This window comes from Platalea leucorodia, assembly GCF_965183815.1.
Source record: "Platalea leucorodia genome assembly, chromosome: 3".
Taxonomy (NCBI): Eukaryota; Metazoa; Chordata; class Aves; order Pelecaniformes; family Threskiornithidae; genus Platalea; species Platalea leucorodia.
Window position 1 is genome coordinate 2,069,243 of NC_138825.1, and position 23,650 is coordinate 2,092,892.

General features: G+C 42.2%; 1 protein-coding gene across 3 annotated transcripts in view; it reads right to left on the reverse strand.

Moving 5' to 3' along the window:
• The window catches only part of RTN4 (reticulon 4), a 47,171-nt gene that overhangs the window by 16,268 nt on the left and 7,253 nt on the right, over window positions 1–23,650 (reverse strand). Inside the window, exons 2-3 of one of the 3 annotated variants that reach the window (XM_082306832.1) lie at window positions 14,080–14,136; window positions 10,786–13,236 (exon numbers count right to left, since the gene is read on the reverse strand). The exons of 1 other annotated variant lie outside the window; for it this stretch is intronic. In XM_082306832.1, coding sequence (XP_082162958.1) covers window positions 10,786–13,236; window positions 14,080–14,136 — 2,508 coding nt within the window. Of the gene's footprint in view, window positions 1–3,793; window positions 3,904–10,785; window positions 13,237–14,079; window positions 14,137–23,650 lie in introns of those variants that run through there. One more of the 3 variants, XM_082306834.1, reaches the window with a different exon arrangement.

The window sequence follows — 23,650 nt, forward strand, 5'->3', positions numbered from 1 at the left end:
AAACGCAAACAGCGTTCGATTTACAAACATTGTGTGAACAACGGCCGTTACACTAGAACCTTTCTGTAATCTGAAAGGTAAGCAGAAATTCTCTATAAATAGTAAAAATAGCGTAGAAGCACAAGTAAGAGCCTTTTCTGGATCAATTTAAGAACAGCCAGCGTTGTACTAATACAGAACTGTAATAGAAGCTCTGAGAATGGGCAGCTTTCACATGCATCTGAAGAGCACGGTGACAACTGTCACCATAGCACCATACAGGCTGCTCTGAAGAAAATTAACTCTAGACCAGCAAAAACCAGTACCCGACCACAAAGAAGCGAACTGCTGTTAAATTCTGTTTAGGGAGGCATTTTCCAGTTACGCTATATAAACTTCATGTTTACAGACGACAGCCATCTTCAAGGTTTCCACTGATCTTTCACGCAGAGTACGGAGCAGCAGCTTCATTTTCAAAGCCTGGACAAGCCCCGTGTGGGGCAGCCCCAGCTGGAGACAGACCAACCCAAGGAGAAGCCACCAACCCACCAAGTGGTCCAAGTCTGCCAAGCACAAACTTGACAGAAAGTCAGCAGGCTGGGGTTTGACGTTTTCAAGATTTCCTACATCAGAATGACCATTTAAAATCACGGTTGGCATCCTAAGCAGAAGCAGTCGCAGACTGGGCCACGGAATACCCTGCTCAGATGTGTTGGAAGCCCGTTTGGTCCCTGACTGCCTTGTTGCAAACCAGTAACAAGAGAACAATCCCAGACTGGTAGAACTGGGTGGTTATTGCATGGCTGCATGTGGTGCCAAGCACGTGGAGCTGACTTCAACCAACAGAGCTCTCCCTGTCCTCCGGACAGGCACGACAAAGGAGCGGCACGTCCAGTGGGACTGACAGGCTTGTCTAACTGGATCCCAAGGGTCAGAAAACAAGTCGGCATCGCACGCAGTTCGGCCTTGGCACATCTGCCCCGCAAACCCTAGCGAGCAAAAGTGATACAGATTTCAAAAAATACATGCTAGAATGAAAATGAAGTCCGACGCTGCCAGATTGTCCCCCAAAAATGCAAATTCTGTCTCTATTAATGAGCCAAAGCAATGCTTTTCTTTCATTTCTACTTAATTGTACACCCGTGCATGTGTGCACAAAGTACGAACTCGGGAAACCATTCCAAAGACCTGATTACTCACGATAGAAATTTAAAAAGCTCAAGGGTTGCACAAGCCTATGCAAACTTTTCCACCATGTAACTAATCTGAACCAGAATTCAGATAGATTTTTCAGCACATTAATAAAAAGAAAAAATAATCTTGGGATAGCCTGGGAGTAGAGATGTGGTGTTCATCATCAGCATTATTCAGCCATTAAAACAATTCATCAAAATAATTTAAAAAAAAAAAAAAAATGTTAGACATTTTAGTACCGATTACTCCATGGGGGCCTGTCTTTCAAAGTGCTAAAATAAGCATCATGCCATCCCCAAGGTAAACCTATTTTGTCCTGCCTATCTAGATGATCAATACCACAGGTATTAATCAATCCCACAGGATATACCACTTTCACTATGCTGGTTCCTCAACTACTATGGCTGTAGCACAAGAAACATGCAGACCAAAATCAAGTTTAAGATTATATTAATTACAAAGTAGTGCTTTAGTTGGAAAGTCTAACTATGAACCATACTTTTGGCTCTTCTCTGTTTTACATTTGATCATTACATTTTTTAAAGGTTATTTTTTAGCATTTTGCATGTTGCAATATTTGCTTCTATATTTATTTTGGGGCAAGATGAATAGTGCAATCAGTCCCTGAACTTTAGCCATCATTTTCCATGCCACTGGAGCCTGACCTAACGAAGGAAGAACACACGAAACAAGGCGTCTTCGTCACATTATAAATAAATGCTATCAGAAACCATGCGAAACCAGGCTTCAAAAGCAGTTGCAAAAGGAGAGGAACCAGACTCTTCTGCTTCCCCAGAAAACCACCTTCTTGCTCCGCTTCCATTTTCTTTTTGCTCTGTTTCCATTTTCTTTTAGACTCTATCTCTACAAGTTAAATTATAATTAAACCTCAGGGCAGTAGGGACTTCCTTGGAGGGAGAAACAGGCACTAAACCAGCTTCCTCCACCTTAAGGGGATGCCACCATGTAAAAACAAAGAGGGGGGAAGAGGAATTTAAAACCCCGCTCGAAACAGCTATACCAGCACGCAAGATGCACGTAGGGCGGGTTCAGGTTTGCTGTGTCCATTTGAGGCCAGTTCCATTACACGCCAGCCAGGTCTACATCTTGCGAAGAAGCCAAGCGCACGGACCCCGCGCTACTGGCCTCCGTGCAGCTCTAACAGCGTGGCTCGCCCTGGCTAGCGCGCTCCCCCCAAGCGTGCCATACAGGCACGCTCATGATTGGCAACTCATTAATTTTCAACCAAGAAAGCCTCCATTATTCTCCAGGCCTCAAATCCTAGGCTCGGAAATGTCTGCTTTCAGTTGCAGTGAGGGACAGCCCACCACCAACCCTGCTCGCCGGGTTGTAAAAGGCAAGCTGAAAATTGGGCCTGAATACCCAACGGGAACTTGCCTTTCAATTTTTACAAAACCCTTCTGACCTCACCCCTTTCTTTTTGCTCCTTTCTTTTTTTTTTTCCCACCCCAAGAATTTCAGGCCCGACGTATAGAGTGCTGAACATTTAAACTAGTTACACATCAAGAACATATTACTAAACACTGCAGAACATTTTTCCTAATATTTAATGAAAAGATGAATGAAAGATTAGAACTTTTAGAAAGTTGTTTTGCAGGGGCAAAGTTTTCTCCCCTGCAGGGCTTTTTTGCTACATATTTAGGTTCTGATAGAGCATTCTATGGAGTCTAGACAGCTGGCGATTTTGTCCAAGTAGAAAAAAACATAGATTTTGAACAATAGTTATGAAAAAGGAGGAAAACTTCACAAGTACCAAGCACGGCAGGGCCCTTTAAGAAGATATTTAAGTATCCAGAGATGATTAGAATTTTTTAGAGCTTGTCTTGTTGATAAAGTTTGAAGATTACGTATTCAAATAAGGCTTAAACTCTTACACACTGAGCACTAATATAATGACCCACAGAGATTTACACTGGTGATCTCCCATTGGTGGTTACAGGAACAAAGGTCAGAACCACACTAATTTAAGGTTAGTTACTTATTTACCTAAAACAATTTGATATTACGGCTGTAAATTCTGAAAAATCAGACACGGTTTTACCTAAAATCTAACAGAATTATGAAAAATCCAAAGCAAACGTGATTAAGGGTGGGCTCCAAACACACTATGCCAAACAGAAGGAAAAAAAAACAAACCACCACCCTGCTGTGGTCTGCATGCAATTTCTCCTCATAAAATTATTAAACTGCATAACTGCAGACACTACATTCTTTCGAGTTAATGGTTAGTATTGTTAAATTATTAATAATCTAGGATTTTCAAAGGAACATCGACTAAATTTGGACTATGCTGGTATTTGTGCAGTGCATACCAAAACAAGCTGTTCTTTAATATGCTCTGTAGGACTGAAAAAGATCCGCAGCGTCACACAAGCTATTTCACCTACATAAATAATTTATTCTTCTGCATTGCTCACATTTACTCATTTTAACCTACAGCTTTTACAATTTTGCATGCAGCACAAATAGATCTTACGTCTTCAGATACATTTCACAATCAAATACATGCTACAAACACCAATTGCTAAAAACAACCCGCAGCATCTTTAGCTTTAAAAAAAAAAAAAAAAAAAGGAGAAAAAGGTGAAAGAACAAATACCCTTATCCTTCCAACTGCTCGGCTGACTGTCCATCTCTCCACAAACGATCTACCCTCCAGCTGTGATTATCAATTATGCATACCAAGAGGACAGCTGCAAGAGAAGAAATCTACAGCCCAGGATGGGAAACATGGGCTTCCCCAGCAGCGTCTGCAGTCTGCTGCTGCACTGGTGCTGCAGGAGGCCGGTCAGCTGACGGCGCGGGGTGTGGAGCACGACTGACGCAGTGCGAGCTCTAACCAGGCTGCTAATGCTCCGGCACCCAGGCTACAACGCGATCCCCGACTGGTGCAGCCATTTGCTTCTTACTGCTTGCCAAGGGAAGCGAAAAGACGCAAGGCGGAGAAAGAAATCGCCGGCGCGAAGGGAGCCGGCTTCTCCCTGCAGACGGCACCGGCGCATTGGAAGCGCCAGCGCAGCCAGGCGCAGCGCGGGCTGACAAAAGCCGAACCGCCCTAAGCGGCTTTCAGCGACCCAGCGGAGCTAAAAGCAGTCACCAGACCAGCTTTACACAGATTGCTTTTCAAGCAATGGTTAAACCACCTTTATAAATCTCCTAGATATACGCCTTCCCTTCTTTTTTTTAAACAAATATCTGACTGTCTGGAAGACTAACAGAGACATCTTTGTAACACACCTCTCCCTTTAAAAAAAGCTTGAAGGAAAACAGAATAGGACCCTTTCTGTGCCTGTAACAAAAGCAAGAGGCTCCTGAAGAACACAAGACGACTTTTTGCTGGTATCTTCAGTCCCTACGAACTGCTCGGCCATATTTATTCACCGTAACGGAGGTTTGAGAAGAACAGTTCTCTCGCCCTCTACCTAATTCCTACAGCCAAACACCTTCCTTTTTTACTTTACATCAGCATCCTATGTTGTCGGCTGCAGACAATTAAAGGCTCCCTTCATTTACATAAAAACAAGAACCGGAAAGTTTACGCTACTAACATATAGAAAGCGACGTACAGGAAGCATTGTACAGACGTCCGACGGGCATAAACTAGAAACTCAAAATCTGAAAGACAAGAGCTGCGAGAACGATGTTGTCATTCTGTCTTCCATCCCTGCCGAAAAAAAATACCACTACTCTTCTAGTTTGGAGTCTCTTAATATCTGGGCTGACCATAAAATGCTAAAAACTCCCCTGCATTGCTCCAAAACCTCTTAAAAATTTGATACGCCATCTTCTAAAAAACTAGAAAAGGACATTCAAGCATTTCCACAAAAGTACTGTAGACTGGCTGGCATGGAGATTCTGATTCGATCCTTAAATAGGCAGTTTTACTTTTCATTAAAACAGAAAATCTTACATGGAGAAAGATTACCACAAAGTTACCTGAAAGCCCTGTTTATTGCTTCAATTGCTGCATAAATTTAAGGCCTCCTTTGGCAGCAAGACCGGTTACACGTATTTTTAACTTATGCAAAGATGTGCATTTCATTCCCGATTTCAACAGGTAAATCAAAACACATACTCTAGGAGGGAAGTAGGAAGCATGTATTCAAACTTCACGGTGCAAGAAAATTTGAAACATTGCACTATACAAAGAGAGTACAAAACGCGTCTGAAAATCTGCTTCTGTCTTTGAGCTGAAATTCTTAAGACCAACTGGAAACCACCAAAATCTGCGGTTCTCCCTCCCCGTTTGTTTGGATGACTGCATTGTCGCTCAGTTAGTCAAAAACTTGATGCTTTCAGGAAGTTCTTCCCACTAATTGTCAAATTTCTAAAGACACACAATTAAAGCCTCTTCATTTCTTCTTTGTATTCTTTATATTGCATACTTAAAATAGTACGTTTTATGCAACACATTCCTCAACGGACATTTTGTGTAGCCACACGTGCGGCCACAGCGCATCGGCAGCGGCCAGACCATGGACAACCACGCAGCCCAGCCGTGAGAACGGCTGCGCTACCAGTCCTTATCCTCCCATCTCCAACCAGCCACTAACTCCCTGCCCTCACGATCTTCCTCTTTACTCTTTGCATACTCAACGTTCACTCTTACCACTCCACGCAAATGATACCCAAAATGAAGCCTGTATCCCTCTGTACTCGCATCTCTCATTTCAGGCAAGATACATCCACGTAACCCTACTCTGCACATAAACTGAGTACCAGCACTGGCAACAAACTTCTGCGTAAGCTTTATTGGTTCATGAGGGAAACTGCATGCCTGTTTCTACACCAGCATTTAAACAAAAACTATCTCACTAACAGACTACTTACAACATGGTATTATCAAGTCACCCAGACAACTAAAACGGACACAATCGATTCTGAACATGTTCTGCTACTGAACGCACCTACGTTCAAAGGGGCTGCAGGCTTGCAGGGCGAGCACTTTACTCGCTACACAGTCGTTAGATCACCCCGAGCAGATGGACTGACAACAGCATTTTTGCCCTGAAGAATGTTCCTGACTTCTCACAGGAGAGCGTTTTGGAGGACTACCTAATTCTGCTCTTGCCCGAAGCCTCATTCAATGCCGGCCGCCCAGCTGTGCTGCTGGGAAAGTTGATAACTTACCACAAACGCTCCGTTTGCTCCAGAATTCTGCTACTCGGCAAGTAACTTCCAAAAGGCCTTACTCTGTTAGCGGCCTTAGCTATACAAGCCTTTGCCTCTCAACACGGGGGACGCGAGAGCTCTAATGAAACACGGCAGGTCTAGGTCTTTCCTTCAGAAAAATTTCACTCAAGGTTGTTTGGGTTTTTTTTCCTCATTCCTCCTACTCCTCCACAAATTCTCCACCCTGTCTCCATTTATTATTATTCACTTGGTAGCATAAACGAAGACCTGAACAATCAAAAAATCTAAAAATACAAGCAGATTAAATTAAATCAAGATTTCATGTTAATTAAATTGTATTTTACAAATAATCTGTTCCTGAAAGAAACTCCAGAGGCACTACAAGGTATTTTTTCCCCAGTGAAAAACAACAAACAAAACCAAACCAAACACTTCCCATCTGCTGAATGGCTCTATTTAACTAACTACGAATAAGGGAACTAACAGAAATGAACCAAATGGGTACAGGGCTGGCGTTAGGCAGCATTTCTAACTCCTTTTAAGCTTCATGTAACTGTGACGAGCTGGTTTGCTGTTATAGAATCACAGCAAGTATTTTACTTGTGCCCCCATGATTCGGGAGTAAAAAGAAAAGCTTCATCATTACTACCGCTCAGCCACCCTCTCAAAGCACATTTCCCACTTGGTCTTCACCTTTGAATTTGCCCCCTCAAGAAAATCTGGGAAATGTAAGATACTAGTAATTAGCTGCATTTCTGTAATTCGATTACTGAGTGCCCTGGAGCATACACGAAAACAAGAGATCTGTAAACCCACAAGATTTAATCTGAAATGAATGCCTACAGAGCCTGATGTTAAAAAACACCATGAAACAAGGGTGTCCTGTGGAACTGGCTGCGTTGATAGTAAAGATCTCAACGCCATTTCCAAATATTATCGTAATGCTCAACGTAAATATACTGAACAGATTTAAACTGCCGATGTGGTTACGTTTTGGTGCACAACCTTCTGTCATGGTCAGAGGTTTAGATTTTGGCGGGGGGGGGTTCTACAATACACTTTGATTTTGTAATTCAATAACATAAAATCCTCCACATCCCACCGATCAAAAAAAGGTTTATGGAAAGCATGGTTTTCTTGCCTATTTAGAATTAATGACCTCTATCCAACAAATAAGGGGTGATCAGTGAAGAAAGTCTGTACAACAGAAGGGCTAAGATCCATAACATATTTAGGTTTGAGTTCAGAGTTCCTCAAAACCTGGGATGCAATCCTCTGAAAGGCACAGGGTACCGCAGTTACAGTTCATTTACAAAAGCACTAGATGGCATCAAAGCCCTCTGTTATGAGCACGCCTTAAAACATGATTTCTTGTCCCCGCCGCGCTGCCCTGATGCGCGCACACCCCGCCAGCACCGGCTGGAGCCGCGCCGGCTGCGGGGCAGGTCACCAGCATCAGAGGGATGGGTACATCCACTCTGGAGTCACATCTTCATAGGCAGTGTTTTGATGGAGAGCAGATATGTGTGTTTTGAAGGCTGGTGAGCATGAGAGTGAAGCGGCAGGATTATCTGCTAGGAAGCCAAATACAGCATGTGATGAGAAATGGAAGGAGGGGGAAAAAAAAGAAAAATCATCGCTGTATCCAAGACAGTTGGAAGTGCTGGTGTTGCAGGGGGGTATGTGCTGTTGAAATTGTTATAGGAGCTTCTTACAAGGAGAGGGGTTTCTTTATAGTTAACTGCAGTTCTGAATCTGTTTTGGTTTGGATTTTTGGGGGTTGGTTTGTTTTTTAAATAATATGTGCCACTATGAAGTACACGGTCCTTGTGGTCTGATACCATTACAAAATAAAACAGGTTACCCAAGGGTCTCCCCGTTCCACGCACGAGGCTGTTCAAAGCTTTATATTTGCTTTATTGGAGTGGTGGAGGTTTAAAAAAAAAAAAAAAAAAAAAATCTGCAACCCTTCTAGAGCTCCTGTTAGCTCCCTGCAGTCCACTGGGACCATTGGGAGTTACACTTTCAGGTACTCAGAGATATGTTGGCATTTAGGTTAGCTTTCAGAAAATAGCACTGTTAAGTAAGTGTTCAAGAACCTTCACTGAAGTGCACCAGCAAGGCAGTTCAGATTAATGTTTTAACAAGCACCAGTCGTACCATCACGCCAACTGATTTCCAGAAGTCTTGAGGCACAGTAAAATCTATTTCAGTTGCACTGATGGGAAGACAGAAAGGTAGACCCAGAAGGCCAAACACATGCACAGATCCACTTCTTGGCCTTGTGGTGAATTATCCCTCCTCTCTGGGAGCGTGGAAGCAAGTGTATGTGTTAGCTCTTTGATGCTACTTTGAAATTGTGCTTAAGTAGTGCGGTATTAAAAGCAGACAACTGATTTTGTTCATGGCTTGTCATGAGACTCTTCGGGCAGGTCTCAGAAGTCCAGTTCAGTATTTTATGATACAGCAGAAGCGAGCAAAAAAGTAAACAGCACAGGTTGGGGCAGGGGGGGACCTAAAAAAAATGGACCATGTTTTTGAAATAATATTCTCATCTATTTTGCTTTAAGAAAGTGTTCCTCTGGAGTAAAGGGAAAAAAAATTGTTCTTTCCAAACAACACAACATGTCAAAAAGTAAAATTGCAACTGCTTTACAGAGCGAGCACAACACTGACGGAAAGACTGTAGGCAGTTCCCCAGTTTCCCCCACAGCCAGCCCAGCCCTGTGCCTGGCCCGTCTCCTACCCCTCCCTAACACCAGTGCTGGACAGACGCGTGCCCTGTCCCAGCACTGTGCCGCTGGGTGGGAGAATGAAGGCACCGTTCAGCTCTCTCCTCTCCTGCTATGGCAAATGGTTTTACGTGCAGCTTCTCCAGCAGTTTCCCATAGACAGAAAAGCAGCGGCTGTGTCCTTGTCAGACCCAGAGTAAAAGTCTTTCTTCCCAAGGCAGTGATTTGCCACCCCCAGTCTGCTACATCCATGCAATCATTAAAGACCACGCTGCAAAGGCTTCCTGTTAAAAAAAACTAACAAAAAAGCTAGTATACTAAGCGTAATGTTCAGGTTTTTTTAAAGCAGTCTGATCTCTAAACAATTAACGCTTTGACATGAAGTATAAGACACAGCAGCTGTTCTCTAGACAGTACTATATGCTGGGAGCCTGAGGGCAAGGCGAGACGTCTTCACAGAACACAAACACGGCGTTTTAACAGTGCAGGTATCACTGACATTTCATCACCAGGGAAACTCTCTCCTTTCTGCCTACCTGTATGTATAGAAGAGGTGGGACAGGAGGAACAGCAACTACCATGCAAAGTTAAACATAAAACCTACATCCTCTACCTTATTTTCCAATCCTATGTCAATTGCACTAACACCCTGATGCTCCCCTCAACATACACCCATTCTTCTCTTCCAAAATACATTTGATGCAAAAGACCCATGGTAGGAACGCAGCATTTTATGAACCATAGACTGCAGCTACTGCACAAATATTCTACTGCTGAGTCAAACTACCATTTGGTTTTCTATTTAGAACAGAGTCATGATGCCTTCTGCAGTAGCTGTTTTAAGCGGGAATACTTCTGGTGCAAGACTTGAGTAGCAGCAGGGTGCTGTGATACCAAAAAGCAAAGTACCCCTCTAGTTGGAACTCCATGAGGCATTCAGTTTAGAGAACAGAACGCAACACAACAATGGTCTTACCTTTCCTTCAACTTTGTGCTACTTCAACTACACATTACTAGAAGAAAAATTAACAACACTGAAGTGCAAACTTGAAAAGTGGAAATTAATCTGTGCTGTGTATAAGCCAATTTCAATGTCTGCAAGATACTCAACTTCTTAATGGCCACATTCCTAGTAATCTGAATGCTAAGCTCCCTCACGTGCGCTATTTCTATTAAACCACTGGCCTTTATCTAATGCAAGCTGCAAGTCACACGAGTGGAGATGCGCAGGTTCTTTTCCAGATTCCAGACACATACAGTAGCAGCACGGCTATTTTCCTAAGTTCCAAAGTCTGATGTCTGAACTGTGTATGAAAAGAAAGAAATGCCTCTTCAAATCACGTACACACAGCAGGCTGAAACACCCGCCTGGGCTTACTACCACCTATTGAGAGCAAGTTTGGAGGGCCACCTAATGCCCAGCCTGTAGACAACCACAGAAGAGCTTGCAGTGAGTAGCGACTTATTTCTGTATCAACAGATCACCAGCAGAACTGAAGGAGGAAACTGGAGACAGCGAGTCCACCCCTGATAAACAGAAAAAAAAGTACTAAAGCAATTAGAATATGAAAAAGGTAAAAGTGCAGGCATTAACATTTTCTGTTACCCTCAGCCTACATAGAGAAGTTCACAGAAAGTGACTTAAAAAGATTAAGTCATGACATGCTTAAGTTTAGCTAAAGAATTATGCAGATTAGTGAACTGCAAGACAGCATACACAGATTACCTGAAGATTTATTCAGCTTTGCTGAAAATACAGCAGTAGGTTTTTCCTTTTCTTTAACAGAAGCAGCTTCTCGCTCAGCTTCCTTCTCAAAAGCGTCTGGTTTGACTACACTGACTAGCTCTTTTTCAGCAGATAAAGGTGAGGTATCTGTGGCCGGTAAGGACATCATGGATACTTCAGGCACTTCTCTGTCCACAGCCTCCAAGGACTTTTTCAAGGCATTAGTATCTTCCTCAGCTTTTACTTCTACATTCTTTATAGACAGATCACAGGGCAGCTCCGGGCAAGGCAACTGCCTCTTCTCACCTTGGATCGCCTTACTGATCTCTTCACTTTCATCTTTGTGCACTACCTGTCTGTCAGTGGCTTCTGCCACAAACTCAGGAGCAGTTTTAGGATGAGCTAACATCACAAAGTCTTCTTCCACTGGCACTGGGGAAGACTCCACAGATGAGAGAGCTTTGTTGTCTGCTGGTTTTGGTTCTGTAGCAACAGATACATCAGCTGAATAAGCCATAGCATCCAGCTCTTCCATCTGAAGAGGCATCTTCTCTGCCTTGTCTGGTTTTGTAGGTGCTGACTCAGAGGGCACAGCAGCAACCATTTTGGAAGAGTCCAGTTCGGGTTGGAAAGACTCCAGATAAGGCTTGCCTGTGGCAGCTACTGAATCCACCAGTCGTTCCTCATGTTCATCATCAGTTACAATATTCTCAGTCGATTTACTTTTTAAGATGAGAGATGGATCTTCGCTCACTTTCTCGGTGAAGTTGGGTATCACCTGGCTATTGAACAAGTCAGATTTTCCAAACTGTGGAGACAGTTTTTCAACAAGCTCCTTGTGTTCAGGCACGTCCTGAGAAATGCATTCTGTTATCGGTGTCTTTGAATAATCTGTAAAGGATGGAGAAGCAGATTCACCAGAGACCTTTGTTTCCTTAATTAAGTCACACGCAATAGATATATATGGAGTCTCTATATCTTCAGGACTGGCGCTACTCTCATGATCAGGTTTTTTAAACGCTAATGCCTCTTTTGCTTCTTGGGCCTGTGTCAGCGGTACATTCACTGCCTCTTGGTATAAGGCAGGTTTTTCAGTCTCTTCTTTTACATTCTCGTAATTAGCAGTAGGGATAAATGTTTCTAATGGGGAAGCTTCGAGCTGCACAGCAGATGCTTCTGCACCGGCAGTCCCAGTGCTCAGTGGGGCTTCCATAACAATATCTGGCAATATTGGGGACGGAGCAGCTTCCGACCCTTCAAATGAGGGACAGAGTTGTGTCACGGGTTTCAGAGTCTCTTGTACCGACTCGGAGGTTTGAACTAAATCAATCTTTGTTTCATAAGCAAGTTTTGTACATGCCGCGTCATGCATTTCACTTTCATATGCTTCCTGTACTAGATCAGGAGTAAGACCTTCAGGCATATTCGCTGCAGTGTCAGATGGCACTGTTGATACGCTCTCTGTTTTAGCATAGTCAGCTTCCTGGCCTTCCTGCTTGCCAACTGCTTGAGCGCTAAAATCACCTGGTTCTGTGCTCGTCTGAGCTTTCATTTCTGCAATTTTTTTCTCATCGTCGGTTCTATTTTCTGAAGCGCCTTCCTCTAGTGGAGAAAGAGATGTGACTTTGTTACCATCAGGACTTATAGAGGATTCAAATTTAGTACAAGTGATGTAAGTCTGCGAAGGTTCTTTGACAGCTTCTGGGGTACTTGGGAAAGAGCGATCTTCAGTGCTGCCTTCACTCTCTCTTTCGTAATCCTTCTGCACATTCAGCTTACCTACACCGTATTTCTCATCTAAACTGCTTTCTAGTTTGGCATCTATCTCACTTCCAACATCCTCTCTCATGCTGCTCAGTCCGTGACTAGCACCTTTTACTTCCCATATTGGCTCGAATGGCTTGAAGTCTGCGTATTCTTCCCTCCTAAGAGGGTCTTCTTTCAGTGCCCCTTTTTCGCCGTGATCACCACCTCTGTATTTGTCTTTGTTATAAAAGAGATCTTCCTCGTTTTTCTCAAACAAGTCTTGAGGAGTTTCTGGAGACATTTTCAGCTGCTGTGCAGGCATTTTCTCCAGATTAGGTAATTCTTTAGGGCCCTCTAGCTGCGTTTCTTCTTTAGCTTGAGATAAAATGGCTGCTTCTGCTTTAGCAAATGGAGCTTCCGAGTATTTCATCTCTGAAATGTCTTTTTCATTTCCCTCTGCAAGAAATGGATTTCTTGCATTTTCCATAGTTTCTTTAGAAACCTCACTTGCGTTTTCTTTGTAAATGCCTCTCGCAGGTAATCCATCTGAGAGCGCATCAAAGGCTGCGTGCTCTTTAAAGGGATCAGCTGAGATAGGAGAGAAGGAGGGAAGAGAAGGAGCAGTATCAAGCGGGACTGCAGTAAAATCCTCTTGACCAAGCGACTTAGTGCTACCTGGCTGCTCCTGCAAGTCCATAACTTTTTCTGTGACCATGGACAGAAAGGAAAGTTAGAGAATGCAAGTGCTCTTAAAGTCAATACAAACTTTCATGACAGCTTCACGTGATGTTAGTTATTAACAGGTTCTTCCAAGTTCTATCATAAATACTATTAGCCATTAAAACAAAGTATCAGTTAAAGTATGCTATTCTATTGCACCTCTTCTAGCAGAGAAGTATGCAAGAGGCTAGAGAAGCAGCAGCTTTATGCAGCGCAAAGATCACAATAAAGCTGAAGATGCCGGACAAGTACAGAGCATCCAAGTACAGCAGGCAATATTAACAGAGGGAGAGAGGGAGAGTGGGGTGGCAAGGTGAGGAAGAGAGAGGGTATGTGTGTATGCTCGTGCACAAACATATGCACAAACGTGCGTGCCAGTAAGAAGTCTTCTTTTGACACTTCTTTTTTTTAAATGGGAAGTTGGCGGACAGTGTAGCTAACAAAAACCAATAACTAAATACTACAGGTACAAATTTTACTTACATGAAATACTGCAGAAAGTTACTATGGATTAAATCTTTCTGCCAAATCAGTCAAGCAACTATGCTTTGATGTGTTAACCTGTTAATAGTATCAACTTCTCTCCTACACCAAGGGTCCAAGAATTCACAGATGGCTGTAGCTTGTTTATAAAACAGCTTACCATGTAAAGAAATGAATGCATATTAAAATCTTGAACAGATCAACTGAAAAGTCAAAACTGAAAAACGTGATAGAGGCTATTCTTGGACCCATGCTGACTTTTAGTAAAGGCAGACTAATTGGAAAGAGTTAATGAGATCAGATATGCAGGATGTATTCAGACAAAGGTGAGCAGAAAGAACTTGCCTGCAGAGGAGTGCATCAGAGGCGCAGATGTAGCAGGAAGAGCAAAAAGGGTCTCATCTGAAAAACAAACAAATAACCTCAGCAGAAATAAAGGCTAGGTTGAAGAGGGGAGAGAGAACGCAAGTAGTCAGTAAATCAAATGGATCCGTAGCCAACATCTACACCCACAAAGAACCACAGAACTAGATACAAGCGGGTAATTTGGGAGAGAACACTCAGAATTCTCCATTTTCAATGGGATCTTTACTGAGGCAACTGAGGGATCTCCATCCTCCAAGCCAGGGACCAGTCTTAGGATAAGATACACCAGAGTAGCTACTCTGTATTTTCATTCTCCAAACTTCCACACTATTGAGCGGCTACAGTGTCTCTAGCACCAGAAAAAGCGCCGGCCATTGACACCGACACACCGTCCTTCATCGGCTCGCTTTGTCAGACGGTCTCCTAACGCCGACTACCTTGTGTGAGAACAGCAGCGATAAGGAGACTCAACCAAAAACCGAGAAGTTACAATGACTAAAGTAAGCTCTGAAGCTCCCCACAAACAGAGCACTGATCAGGCCCGCTGATACTGACCAAGCTGACACCAGTGAACGACTCTGCTACGTACTATTTGCTTTATCTTTATGCCTTCACTATTTTTGTTGTGTTATAATGTAGACAAGCTTCCGAATGAAGGCTATTATTTTTAAAGCCTTCTTCGGCATGATCCAAGGAGCATATTTTGCTTTACCAAATTTGTTTTAACCCTAATATTTCACAAGACAATCCCAGCTCTCCAATTTCCATTCAAAGAACTAATATAAGGCAGGACACCTTTCTCCTAAGCTAAGGAAGCCACCCTCCTTCACTAATGCACGACGTTAGAAGCCAGACAATCCCAGAGTTTCATATGCACGTTATCTGAAGTAAAAGCATACAACTAGGACGTTTTACTAAGCTGCATCAAGCATTTAATGAAAAACCACTCTTGAAGCAGCAACAACAGCCATCACTAGCAACCAGGCAAATCAAAACCAGTCCTTGTCTGGATTTCTGTGCCAGCAGCAGTATTTTTCCCAGGTCCATCGTGGCCTGTTGGCATTACGTTAATGTAAAAATAGTAACATTTAAGTAAATATATTTCATTCTGAAGAGTGCATGAAGTTTTCAAATTAAGGCTGTTAAAGAATATTTGCAATTTACATCAATTGTATTAGCAGAGTGCAAAATTATATTAAAGCATTTCAATTAGATTTTTAATTTCCAGTACAGACATCAACAATCTTTCATTTTGCTATTTGCCTAGACAAAAATCGAGTATTGAAAAAGAACTTTTTTTTTTTTTAATTAAAAGCAAAGAAAAATAGAAGCAATTGATTTTAAAAGTTGAAAGGCAAAAAATGAGAAATATGGTAGGCCCAGCAGTGCATACATAACAATCCAGGAAAGCGAGGCATTAAGGTAATTTTTGTTTTGGCATTGAACCATGACTTGCTGCAAAAGCAATGCCACTTCAAGATACTCATGACCTGTCTGGCTCACTCAATCCCACCAGCAGTTTTCCAAAAATGAAGTCTCCTCACAACCTACATTGCCTGTTACGATATACAGTGGGTTGGCTTTGTTTCGCAGAGCACTGTTATCTTCAAGTGATGTTTATAATCCACAAAATATGGCAGAATATAGGAAAACAGAGTAATAACTGGAGTATAGGACTCAGTATTTAGAAGGTTCCTCAACTCCTGCCGGGCCAAAGGGATTTCTTGTTCAGTTTTCTAGCAATTACATTTTCCTATTAAGGACCACACAGAGAGAAACCTCAATTCCAGATTTAGAACACATTAAGCAGTGTTACAGTTCAGTGGTGGCAAAAGCTTTTAAGGACAAAAACCACACTGGAGGACAACTGATCAATATGTGACACTAAGTCACAGGACTGCAACGCTCACCCGTACGCTGCCAAGTATCACCGTATGCCCTTTATTTCAGGAGATGGCCGACTCCGCGTGCCCTGGCTCGCTGGGATCTCCTCCGCAAGCAGACTGCTCACAAGGGGCCCACCGCCCCGTGAGACAAGTTAGCAAGGCACCTGGTTTGGAGAGTGAGACAAGGGGCTTCAGCAAGAGTGCAGCTTGGGACTCAGGCTGCTCTGCCTTCCCCAAAACAAGGCTTTTAGCAGGAACAGCAGAGGTTTCGCTTCAGTTTCTAGCGTGCCTGGGACATCAAGAGTTACTGGTGAGCTTTAGATTTTAGGCTAGCAAGCCTCAGGGTTTGCACCAAGCAGCAACACACTCTCCTTTTCTCTCAACACTATAATTAGATGGACCAAGCAAGCACCATCTCCTGACCACAAATGTAGGCCTGTGTCCCTCTGTCTGTGTACTGGCTGCTGATCCTGCTGAAATACCTCATCACTTGTTGGTTAAATGGAGTAGCAGCATCCGCATACTCCATTCTTGAGCCAGTGTCAATCTATCACCTCATCTCTTACCTGCCTGCGGCACGCTCCCCTGGGAGCGCTGCGCACACACACGCGACCCCCAGGACCAAAGCCTCAAGGACCCATGATGTGGCAATTCACCAGGAAGGTGGTAGCAGAGACCGCTCCTCAGCCCGCCCCGTCCCTGAAACCACACGCTCTCACCTCCTCCGGGCCATGCCAGAGCAGCATAACCTTGATTTGCTGGAAGGGGCCCACGCTTTGGAGCGGAGGAGAGGGGAGAGAAAGCAGGATGGACTTGGTGAGACCAGATGGTGCAGCATGAAGACAGGGAACCCCGACAGCCCAGCAGAAAACGATCGCACAGGGAAACCAGAACAAGTCAATGGAGTGGAGGTGCTGAAAATGTAGAAATTAAAGGGCAAAGAAAGAAGACAAAGTCCACTGGGGTAAGGAGGTGAAGAGGAAAATGCAAAAGTCCCTAAAGGTGCAGTACACTTGGTGTCCAAAGACCAACTACAATCTCTACCAAAAATTCTAGACTTAAAATCTCGAATACTTCCCAACCTCAGAGCAAGAGTTTTCAGTTTCTGGTGAGGAACACTGGTTTTAGGAGCATGGGCACTGATTTTTCAGTGCTCCATTAAGACAGCACAATGCAGAAACTCCTCCTCAGGTTTGGCTTCCATTTCCTCAACACAAAAGCATACAATAGCTATGCCAGGCGCTGAATTTCCAGGTTCTCTTAATGGAAGGATATTATGCCCACACCCAAACTTTATTTTCCACACATAGCTGGACTGTGCAAAGTGATTACATAAAAGCAGTATTTCCTAACCAGCCAAGGAGAACCACCCACTTTCCCTCCACCCACAGCAGAATGGCATTTTTTCCTCCCGAAAGGAAGAAGATACAAGGACTTTTTCCTGCTGCGGGCCCTGTATAACACCTCCAGGCAAGGAGGGAGAACCGCGTAGGATCTCTGCAACTCCCACATCAGCATGATTGCTAACTGAACCAACCACTCTCTTCAGATCATAATTCAAATGACATGGTGAAAGGAATGGCGTTTTTTCCGACAACGACATTTGCACTGAAGAATCCTTACCTCCAACATTGGAGGTAGAAACCTTTCAGAAACAGAACTCTGTGGGTGTTTTGGTAGACAAGAGGGAAAAAAAAAAACAACGCAGTGTCTATCAGACCATAGCCTGGCATACGGCAAGGCTGCCCAGGCTCAAAGGCATACCACACCGAGCGTGCAAGCCACTTCAGCCCACACCTGCAGAACACTCTTGGCTGCCTCTTCCCACCCGCTGCTCCAGTGGCAGCACTGGTAACAGCTGACAACAAAGGTAGTAAGTTTTTTAATAAGGTACTATGCTCAGTGGAATAACATAATTTGTAAAAGAAGTGCGAGAAGGCTAGGTCACCGAGGGTGGCTTTTCCTATTTGCCTATCAATGGCATAAATGAGGTGATTGAGACAAACAAACAAAGAAGTAATACACTACTACTAAAATCAAGTAAAAAAAATTCAGAATGTATCAAGCTGTAAACACAGTTATCTTATGTCCATATTCAAAACTCCTTTCTTGACCTACAAAGTGGGCCTTCGCTACAGCAAAGCTTCACCCAAAGATATAAAGAAAATCTACGTAGTCTTCAGTTTTTACAAAACATAACTAAAAAAATTAATTCAGTAAGATGAACTGCTCAATTACTGTTTCCATCAGAAGACAGACTTTGTTTCATGAAATACAGAAGAATGAGACCTCGAAATGAACACTAAATCTCCAGGCGAAAACAGTCTTTACTCCAAATTTTATCTGCCAAAAATCTGTAATGGTGCAGGCTAGTAACCTACCCTCAGCGTTACAGTTAAGAGAAAGACAGACCTCCTATTTATGAATGGTATTACTTTATATTTATTACTGAACTAGTCCAATCAATGGTTTTCAAAGAGAACTTTATAGACAGACTCAACCTTGCCAGGTGATCTTACAGCATTCAGTAAAATACTAATGTTGTACTCAAACATATACACCCACGCATCACCAAACTGCATGACTGCTGTTTGCCCTACAAGAGAGAAAGTTAAGAGTTTTGCTCACCAGCACACACTCCTCTGGCTTTTTTCTTTTTTTTTTTTTTAAATATCCACATACATGAACACATCCCTCTCATGTGAAAGGAAAAGCATTTAAGGAACAACAGAACAAAGTGATGCACAAAGTGATTCATTCTGATTGCATTCCTATTTTTAACCAAAAATATTCTGCAAATTTTACCTTCGCTTTTTGCAAATTAAATATTCCCTCAAAAAAAAAAAAGCCACCCACAAACAACCCTGTAGCTTCTCCTTTCATTAGCATGAACTCTCATACTTTAAAGCTTTGTATTATAGCTTCAGCTAAAATACAAGCTCCGCCAACAAGAAATAATTTCAGTTTTGTTTAAAAATAAAAAACCTGACACCAGCATGACAAAGAGGTGTCATTTTAAACTCTCAGTTTAATTTTTGCTGATTGCCCACTAACTGGTGTTGTTACAAGATAAAGTTTTATGCTGGTAATATCAGTAATATCCAAGTTTTGGATAAAAAGCAGAGAGAGAAATGGAGAGAAATTTCCCAGACAACTAAGAAAGAGAAAGTAAAGTTAGCTGCAAAGATTTCCAGAGAGAGAAGAATGTTTGAAATGAACAAGTAGTAAACTGACAATTCCAAGAAAAGCAATTAAAGAAAAAACTGCCTCACCCCCCCTCTCCCCCTGACATCCTTGCCAACAGAAAGCAGAGGACTTCAGTCACAGAAAATGAGAACTCAAAGAACGTGATCTACCCCTCGTCGCTGGATTTTTGGTAACCGCCATCCCCTTCCATCTGCTCTCACATGTGACTCCTTCCAAGCATCAGCAGCAGGTCTGTGGTAAGGCAGGTTTAGTGTTCTGATACTCTCCTTATTTTTATGTATGAGCTCAGCTTTGGGGGAAAAAAAAAAAAATCTAAATATTTTCTTTTCTACAGATAAACACTGAGTAAACTTCAGCCTGACGCACAGTTTAGCTTTGGTAGGAGACTGTATTGGGCTGCTAGATGGCAGTTTCAGTCTTCAGAAAATAAAAAACATTTCCTGGATTAGTTTGCTGGAGAACGTGCGCTATTCTTAAAACAAAACAAAAAGTTGGCAGGAATAAAGTTTAAGAAACCACTTCACCTTTGCATATCTAGAAAATGAGCAAAATGGCTGACTAACAAGACGGGGACTGCCTTTATCTTACAGACCTACCACAATGGGACGTTGATTTTGAAGGGCCTCTCTTGTTAATACAAATATTTAACAATAAAAGAAAACAGGGGAAAATTAATACTCCAAGGAATGGCATCTGTGACACGACTCATAAGTCATCTAAAAGTTACATTTGCAGCAATCCCTCTAGGGCCGATATGAAAGAGAAATTGTCTGCTTCTTCAATGCACCGAGTCGTTAATTTGTCCACAGTGAAGACTGCCCCAAGCCGCATTTCTGATCTCAAACCATTAGCTAAGCAAAACACACATGCGTAGCACCACCAGGAAGTTTTACTCTGTTACAGACTCAAGAACTACAAAAACCTCAAGGCTTTTGCAGAGCAATGCAGTACCCTCACACTTCAAAACCATAGGGAGAAACGGCCATGTGGTTTTTTTACTCTCCTGCGTGTGTTGATGTCAAATTAGTATGAGTAAATTCTTACCTCTTGGCATAAAGTGTCAAGGACAACATACCTGGCCATTTAAAAGTTAAATTGAATGATTTCAAGGAGAGTCAAGTTCTTGGATGCCTAATTTCCTACTGCAGAGTAAACAAGGGCACACAACTTCGCAAGAATTTCCTGAGAAAAGCAGCTGCCTACACAAACCCCGTTTAAACCATCTCCTGTTATGATGCAATTGTTCTAAAGATGGTATTTCACCAAATATTTAAGCCATTCAAGATAAAGAACATTAACTATTAATAGCATCTTTTCACATCATTACATCAGGCTGCAGAGCCACAGTAAGCAATTCGGTTTTCTCATTTGGCTTTTTAGTTATACGTGTAAGTTTATGAACAGAAGTTTCCAGTTTAGGAAACTCAGACTGTAAACTACTTGGAAATTTTTGAGGAAAGTATCCAAGCTGCTACAGAAGATGGAGACTGCTGAAGATTTAAGTAAAAACAGGAGCTCCATTTTTAACATCTTGAGGGTATTAGAGCTGGGATCACAAAAGGATCTGGGAGTTTCGATTATTAACAGGGGCAGCTGTAGGTCGTCTCAGCTCTTCATGGAAATTGCTGCGAAGTGGTATCATGCATCCCTTGCAGAGCCAGTTGCACTATACTGCACAGGAGATTTCTCATTTCACATTATTTGAAATAGATAAAGAAAATAAGTTCAAAACAAGCGTTTTGAACAATGCTTGCTGCTTTAAATATTCTGTGTGGAAACACAAGTCTCCAGCAAGAAGCAAGGGTTTTCTTATTATCTAAGCAGAAATCTATAACCAAACTGGTTTAAGCAAGTTTGGTTTTTTTTTTCCAGTATCATATTTACATGGTCCAACTTGCAGCAACTTTCCCTCTTTTGGAAAAATTACATGTGAGACGAGTTGCTCAGCAATGCAGATACTGTAAAGCGTACAACAATACACTTTATCGTAAATAAGGGATAAGGGATATGCCATTCCATCTCCTTTGGATCAGCTATGGAGTGAAAAGCAAGAGAGACGGGACCACTCCCCTGCAATACCCCACTGCCAACCAAAGCAAGAAGAGATGGACAAGGAGGACACGTTAACTCTGCCTCTATTACAATTCTTTCCATGGCAATTCCCAGATTGCCAAAATAAGTACCCGCTACAAGGGTGTTTTTAAAAGGCCATTAAATACTTCAGACACATAACTGCCAGCCTCACCTCACTCTTGCAACCAAACATTTTGATCAATAACACTATGGACAGGCTCCAAGCAGAATTTTAGAGGACAGTTCTCTAATGCACGTCCTATTAGAAGTCCCTCAGCAATATGAGTGTCGCTGTATCTCTTCAGAGCAGAGACAGAATTTTATCTGGCATATTTTGTTATTAAAAGTAAACAAACAAACAAAAAGTCACATAGGTCAGCTCCAAAGACACTTTTCATTATTCTTATACCAAGTATAACAAGAGAACAAGGAATTCTCAGAAACAGGACACACGTACCTATCACAGACCAGCAATCCACAGTGGCTCACCATGAGGAAAAAGTTAAATCCCCTGAAGAACGAAGATAAATCGTTCGGCTTCTGAGCATAAACTAAGCTGACGGACAAATAAGTGGCACACAGCAAAAAGTGCCACGTAGATTAACTGTGCCCTGAAGGCCTTCTCCCCCAAGCGTAGCAACTGAGCTCATCACATACCTTCTGCCCTCTTACAGAATTAGCACCAGCTGGGGGGTAAACACCTCCCTTTATTAAAGTCAGGTGGCCACAATAATCAACTTCAGCTGGTCACAGCCCATCACCGATGGCTTGAGATACTCACTTCACAATCACAACTATATTTAATATATAAATCACAAATACATTTAATGGCAAAGCTTTGAATGAATCTAGAATGATTTCAGATACGAACATTCACAGATCCAGTATTCATATTCACCAATTTAAATTACTTTAATATATGTAATTAAAAAGAAAGAAGCAGAAAGAAACAATCTAGCCAACTGCAAACACATGTGTCCAGCTACACATGGCTTTAAAGATACATATGCAGTCTTTGGCAATATCTGTAACAAAGAAAACACTAGATAATTCCTCTAAAAACTAAATAACTCTTCCTTAAGACCGGGGCTCTTTAACCATATGTTGAAGTAACAAACAGAAATTTGGATCCTGGCAGTGCCACAAAGCAGAAAAACATAATAATTACACCAGAACTTATTCAAAGGCAGGAGGCCTAAAGAGCCATGCAAATCCTATCATTATGCAGGCATTATCCAATTTAATTTTGGAGATTATACCAATCATTAAGACTCCCTTTCACCGATTTGTACCAATGGAATTTTTCCCTGCTTTCCCCACAATTAAACAAATTAAGCAGTATTTAGATTAGCGACTTTATCATTGGGGAAGAATACATTTATTAGCTAAATTAATTTTTAAAGAATGGAGAAGAGATGCTACTGATTTCTTTTAGCATCTATTCCCAACACGTTACCTTGCACGACAAGCTTCCGACATAAGAGCTTATAGTCTGTAAAATAAAGACAAGTTGATGCATAAGATATCTTCATCTCAAAGGAGGGAAAACGAACATGGACATTCATTACAGCCATCAGCATTTGTGTAAGAATCTTTTAATGAAATTAATAAAGCGGTGTGAACATGACACCGTCCTGATGCCTTCCTCTTCAACAAAGATGATCAGATATCAAGCAGCATTGCAGTTCCTGGGTTGCAACAGATTTTGCTCAGTTCAGGTTTTAGCTATCCCATCCAGTTTTTTGTCAGACACCACTCACACAGGAAAATTGATTTTCTTATCTAACAATGTGATCTTTTAAAGAAAGCTTGCGTTTAATACACTGGAAATTCATCCCCTTGCCCTTTGAGCTGCATTTCTCCAGCTGAAGGCATGAACACTTGAAGACCAGGCTGAAGACCAAGAAGCAACCCTTCTTCCACCACTACCACGTACATCTTTCTACCTCCTCCAGCTCTTGCTTTCCTTTCAGTTCTGCAGCTACAACCTGCTTTTGAAGGCCTCGCACATGCTCCTTCATCTGTTTTACTTGGCCTTCATTTCCTCATCACACCCAAAGGACAGAGGTGGACAGGCGTTAAGGACTTTTATCTTCTGTCAGAAAAGAGGGAATAGCAGAGTTCAAGAAAAACCGTCACAAACCAGTAACGACTGGATAAGCAGTAGGATTTTGACATTAGGCCAACAGCATCTAATAGACTGAGAACATTTTTAATTGGCAACTGAAACATTTATATTTATCTCAGTCTTGTATCTTATTTAAAAGACATCTTAATTAACATAGTCTTCCTAGCCGATGAAGTTGATGATATGATTGCCCCGTTCATTAAAAAGCTGCAATTAGAAGTTCACAGAACATTCCTAAGACACAAAGCAAGCCTTC